The sequence below is a fragment of the Struthio camelus genome, chromosome 3 (genome assembly GCF_040807025.1).
Source record: "Struthio camelus isolate bStrCam1 chromosome 3, bStrCam1.hap1, whole genome shotgun sequence".
Taxonomy (NCBI): Eukaryota; Metazoa; Chordata; class Aves; order Struthioniformes; family Struthionidae; genus Struthio; species Struthio camelus.
This window is the reverse complement of record NC_090944.1, coordinates 15,696,109-15,702,108: the sequence shown is the minus strand read 5'-3', so window position 1 is coordinate 15,702,108 and position 6,000 is coordinate 15,696,109. Positions and strand designations below refer to the sequence as shown.

The 6,000-nt window shown below is 50.8% G+C and overlaps 1 protein-coding gene across 1 annotated transcript in view; it reads left to right on the top strand.

Moving 5' to 3' along the window:
* The first annotated feature begins 1,002 nt into the window (after positions 1-1,002).
* FKBP1B (FKBP prolyl isomerase 1B) overlaps positions 1,003-6,000 on the top strand; it is a 47,035-nt gene continuing 42,037 nt past the window's right edge. Inside the window, exons 1-2 of the mRNA XM_068937048.1 lie at positions 1,003-1,148; positions 4,615-4,662. Of these exons, the coding sequence (XP_068793149.1) occupies positions 1,112-1,148; positions 4,615-4,662 (85 nt within the window). The 5' untranslated portion in view covers positions 1,003-1,111. The remainder of the gene's footprint in view (positions 1,149-4,614; positions 4,663-6,000) is intronic.

Below are 6,000 nucleotides of genomic sequence, written 5' to 3'. Positions count from 1 at the left end.
GCAGGATTCCCATACAAAATAGCTTATACGGAAACAATGTTTTGGATACACCTGCCAGAAATATTTGTTCCTCTTGCACAGGCTTTTAAACTTGTAATCTAACACGACGGGAGCCCCTGAGCAATACATACATGGATTTTCTTGCTTAAAACACAGACGAGCACGGGGAGTTGAAACTCGAGGTGCTTCAGAGCAGCCTGCCGGAGAGCTGCCCGTGCTGCCCCGGGCACCCTGCTCCTCACTGCCCGGAGCGCTGCTGCGGCAGGGAAGGGCGCACACAACCCCCCAGCCTGCAAGGGCGGGTGTCCCCGGCGCAGAGCCGCACACCGACCGGCCCCGCTCCCCACCGTCGCCGGCCTTCGTCGCTCCCGGCCGAGCCGCTTCCTGCCCGGCACCTGGCGGTGAGCTCGGGCGTGCTCCAGCCGGGACCGGCAACTCCGCCCATGCCCGAGACCCTTCCCGCCGCCTCAACTCCGCTGCGGGCATGGGCGGGCGGAGGGAAACGGCGGCGAAACGCCGGGGAAGCGCTGCGGGGGGAAGGCAGGCAGGCAGGCAGCGAGCCGCGCCGGTGCCCGCCCGCAGCACAGACGCCGCCGCGCTGCGGCCGGGGCGGGCGGCCCCCCGCGCCCCCCGGGCCCCCCGGCGCTGCGGGCGGGCGGGCGGGCGGGCGGCCCCCTCCCCGGCCTCCCCGCCCCTGCCCCGCATTGGCTGCGGGCGGCTGACGGGCAGCTCGGCGGGCCCCTGTGGGCCGGCCGCGGAGGGGCATGCCTCCTGCACTGGGGGTCCGGCCGCGCCGGGGAGCGGGGCCGAGCCGAGCCGAGCCGAGCCGAGCCGAGCCGAGCCGAGCCGAGCCGAGCCGTGCCGAGCCGTGCCGTGCCGTGCCGAGCCGTGCCGAGCCGAGCCGAGCCGAGCCGTGCCGTGCCGTGCCGTGCCGTGCCGTGCCGTGCCGAGCCGAGCCGTGCCGAGCCGAGCCGAGCCGAGCCGAGCCGAGCCGAGCCGTGCCGAGCCGAGCCGAGCCGTGCCGAGCCGAGCCGTGCCGTGCCGTGCCGAGCCGAGCCGAGCCGTGCCGAGCCGAGCCGTGCCGAGCCGAGCCGAGCCGAGCCGAGCCGTGATGGGGGTGGAGATCGAGACCATCTCCCCGGGAGACGGTACGGGACGCGCCGGGGAGCGGAGGCGCAGCCCTGCGGCATGGGGATGCCGCGGGGGCGGGGGGCAGGAGGGCCGGGGGATGGCCGGGCCGCCCCCGGGCTCCGCGGCGGCGGGGGAAGCCGGCGGGAGCGGCGCCGCGGCTCTGGGCGGCAGCAGCAGGGGCAGCGAGGGGGCTGCGGAGTCAGGCGCTGGCGTCCGCGGCCGGCTGCGCACATCCGAGCGCGGGGAAGTAGGGGCGGAGCGGCGGGGCTGCGGGCCGCTGCGCAGCGAGCGCGCACGGCTGCAAAGTTTGCCCGGTTCGGCCGGCAGCGGCCCGGGTGATGCTGAGGCTCAGCCCGGGCTGCAGCGCCGCTCGGCGCAGGATCTGCTTTCCGCGCGGCTTCGTGGCGGTCCGCTCTCCCACACCGTTATAGTATCATCGCGTAGCTTTTCGAGGAGGAGGTCATTACTGATCTACAGCCGCATGTAGCTGTAGAAGAGGCCAGCTTCGTCCTTGGCTAATACCCGACCGTGAACAATTTGCTAAAGTCAGTCGCAAGCTTAACTTTCTTGGCCCGGTGTCTTTTTCTTTCTTTGTGTGTTGCGTTTAGATTGGGCTTCTCCCTCTGCGCTCTTCAGCTCTGGGGAGCAGATTCTTCTCCGGATTGCACGGATGTAAATGCAGCATACTTCTGTGGGTGTCAGAAGTATTGCAGTATAGGAAGTATGACTATAATACTCATAATAGTACTATTTAGCTATTAAATATATCAAGGCACTCTTTGTATGCAATAACCAAATAAGGTTATATGGATTGTTTCTCTTGTTTGCAAGTCTCAGTCAAAATCTACTGATTTTAAACATTATCATAAAACCACTGCCGGTGAGTGGTCTTGAGGATCTCTGTTTCTACTTCAGCCGTGATATGAATTTATGTAGCTTCTTTGACTTTGCTGCTGTTATACTCACATGGTGGATTATGTCTTACTAAGGTCTGATATTCCTTTTCTGTGATCTATATTTAACGGTTTATCATTTGAATAAAACCTGTTTTAGCAAGGGTAGGATTCATCTTGCATAACTTCTTTCAGGTTAGGTGTCTAGTCTAACGCAGGCATCTACATTTTTCCCATAGTCATTTCCTGAGGATAATATGTCTTGCCTCTCTTGGAATAGGTTGTATTTCTCTCAGTGCATTTCATAGAATCACAAAATAGTTGGGGTTGGAAGGGACCTCTGGAGATCATCTGGGTCAAGCCTCTTGCTCAAGCAGGGTCGTGTAGAACATATTGCCCAGCACCATCTGGCTTTTGAATATCTACAAGGATGGAGACTCCACAACCTCTCTGGGCATCCTAAGCCAATGCTCAGTCACTCTCACAGTGAAGAAGTTTTTCCTCGTGCTCAGACGGAGCTTCCTGTGCTTTTGTATGTGCCTGTTGCCTCTTGTCCTGTCACTGGGCACCACTGAGAGGAGTCTGGCCCCATCCTCTTGACACCCTCCCTTCAGATATTTAAACACGTTGATAAGGTCTCCGCCTCAGTCTTCTCTTCTCCAGCCTAAACAGTTCCACCTCTCTCAGCCTTTCTTCATAGGAGAGATGCTCAAGTCCCTTAATAGTCTTGGTAGCCCTTTGCTGGACTCACTGCAGGGGCTTCATGTCTCTCTTGTACTGGGGAGCCCAGCACTGGACACAGCGCTCCAGGTGTGGCCTCATCAGTGCTGAGTAGAGGGAAAGGATCACCTCCCTCGACCTGCTGGAAATGCTCTTCCTAATGCAGCCTCGGATGCTGTTTGCTTTCTTTGCCACGAGAGCGCTTTGCTGGCTCATGTCCACCGGGACTCCCAGGTCCTCTGCAAATATGTTCTCTAGCCAGTTGGACACCGGCCCGAGGTTATTCCTCCCCAGGGGCAAGAATTTGCACTTTCCTTTCTTGAACTTTATGAGCTTCCTCTCTGCCAATTTCTCCAGCCTGTAGGGTCCCTCTGAATAGCAGCGCAACCATGTGGTGTATCAGCCACTCCTCCCAGTTTTGTACCTTCTGCAAACTTGCTTGGGGCACTCTCCGTCCCACCGTCCTAGTCATTAATGAAGATGTTAAAAGTATTGGTCCCAGTGTTGACCCCTGGGAGGCACTACTAGTGAGTGGCCTCCAGCCGGACTTCGTGCAACTGATCACAACCTTCTGAGCCTGGCACTTCAACCAGTTTTCAATTCACCTCCACTTCTATTTTGCCATTTTCAATAAAAGAAGCCCAGAAGATGGTTGTACAATAGCTGCCTATGTTTTGTACGGCTGAAGTTAAAAGAGAAAACTCCCACCTCAGGGTTACGGTGGTGTCCTGACTGGATAAACTGCTGTTTCATGCTTTGTGCAACCCACAGTTAGAGGTATTCCAGCCATCCACAGGCTGGTGAACAAGGCTGTTCAGACGATGCAGGAAAGTACCATCGTCTCAGTTTCATGTTACAAATTCCATTCATCTTATTGCCCTACCTTCTTGCCGTTTACTACTCATGGTGTTTTGGGCATATAAGTTTATGTGTTATCTGATGTCTTATACTCTAGAATGCATCACATGCTATCATGTTAATTCAGACTACAGCAGCCAGAGAGCCGAGTAGGAGATGAACTGTCTGACTCTCCAGTTTCAAGCTTTTTTGGCAAGGCTGTTTGTTAATGGTTAATCTCACGCATACTGTTAAGTTCTGTTGAGCCTGGGCCCTCTCCTAGCCAACATTGCTTCAGAAATCTGAGTTAGCTGCTTTGATAGGCCATTCCTTGGCACCTAGATTAACCTGGAAAATCTCTCCCTAGCTTTTAGTGCATTTGGCAGTACTTAGAATAGGGAAAATGGAAATGGTAATTCCATTTCCCAGTGGCAAGAAAATAATTCCAGCCTTTTCCTTTCAGTATCACAATTTTAAGGGGAGCTACCAGGCTCTTACGAGAAGTCCCTGCATCACTGCTTTACTGTTGCCTGAACACTGCAAAATTAAACTGCCTTTGTATATAACAATTTTTTGAAAACCCTTCCCTGCTAATTAATATGCCCTTGTTAGAGCTGTCTTGAGTGAAAAGCATTAGAAGAGCGAATAAAAATGGAATGTTTCACAATGTCAAACTATGAGTTTATGTGAAAAATTATAGCAAAAATATTCTGAAAATTTTAAGGCTATAATCAATGAAGCTTTGACAATCCTTTTATGCTTACAGAATGTAAGCGCATATGTGATGCCTGTATATACATGAATATATAGGAAAAATTGCATTACTGTAATGGAAATACTATTTTGTCTTGCAGGAGCCAAACTGGAACCTTTTACCCTAAACCATACCCATTCCAGTCCTGCATATTGGTGATTTGGATAAAATATGTCAATACAAATCACAGTCTCATATTTTCCACTTAAAAATTAAGCCTGCCTAGCCATACCACTTAATCAGAGAAAATGAAAGAATAATCTTTCATAATTTTAACAGGACGGACATTTCCGAAGAAGGGTCAGACGTGTGTGGTGCACTACACAGGTAAGGCATGTTCTTTCAATATTCTCTTGAAACCAGCTACCTTGCACTCAAGAGGGATTTGTCATTTCAAATCTGGTCACTGTAGTTTTGCATTGTTCTGCCATTCATAGTCCATTTCATTACACTCTCATGGGTTTCCTGAATATTTGACTTCTTCCTGAGCAGTTCAGATTACAGTATCTAGATGTGCGTGCTAGTAGATTTGCCGAGTGTAGTGTTTAATGGTGACAGGCTCAAAAATGAAACCGTGGACCTGATTTTTTATGCCATTATACCGGCTAATGAAATCAAGCATGAAACAGTGAAAAAACTGGGTTCATATTTTTCCAGCCTCTGATCTTGATGCAGACAATTAATGATTGTATATATCTCAATAGCATGTTTCTGTGTCCTGGCAGTAAAAACCATTCCAGTTTGAGGAGATCAATACAAGGTCTATTTAACACCTACTTTATGGACTTGTATGAATCTTAAGTGGTGAGTTAGTTAATGGAGCTGTTTATGGTGCACCTTTGCTCCAAGGGAAAATGTCCTGTAAATCAGTCTGTAAAGTTATGTTTTGTATGCTTATGTAAATTGTCAAATGAATGCAAAGACCTCTGCAGCCTGAGCGCCCGGCTGTGAATTTCCCATCAAGGGCTGCCATTTTATGCAGCCTTTGCCTTAAGATGGTAAAACGTAGGGGAGGTGGGAACTGACAGCTACTAATTTGGGCCTAGAGCAGTGAGGTAACGTTTTCCTCTGGCAGTCTGCATTATAGGAAAATAATCACTGCTAACTCTCCCTTTTTCCAGCAAAGAAAGTTAACCAAGTAAAGCTGTTTGTATTCTCAAGAAGCTTTTTGGCATAATTTCAATAATCTCTGTCCTCAGAAAGAGAATTAGTGCACTGGCTTGGGGTATAGGAAGTCTGGGTTCAAGTTCCTATTCATTTGTGCGTTCAGAGTATTTGCCATGAGAATTTCTAGTTGAAATTAGAGTAGTGGGGGGAAGCGAACACAGGTCTCCCATGCCAGTCAGCTCTCACAGACATTCCTCTTTTCAGATCCTTTAGATCTGAAAATAGCTGTTTTGAAGCCATTTTTTGTGACGATGCTGAAAGAGATGTTTCTGTTCCAGTACAAATTTCAAAAGTTTTCATGAAACAAAATTGCCACCTCCCACCCCTATAACTAACTATAGATAAATTTAACTGTCAGAACTGTAATAGGCAGAAAACTGATAGATGGCAATTTGGCTATGGTCTGTGGCTCCCACGAAGTATAATTCTGCTGGATAACTTCAGAGAGAATGTGAATGGTGAATATGGAGAGGTAATAAGATGCTGTGTACTCTTAGT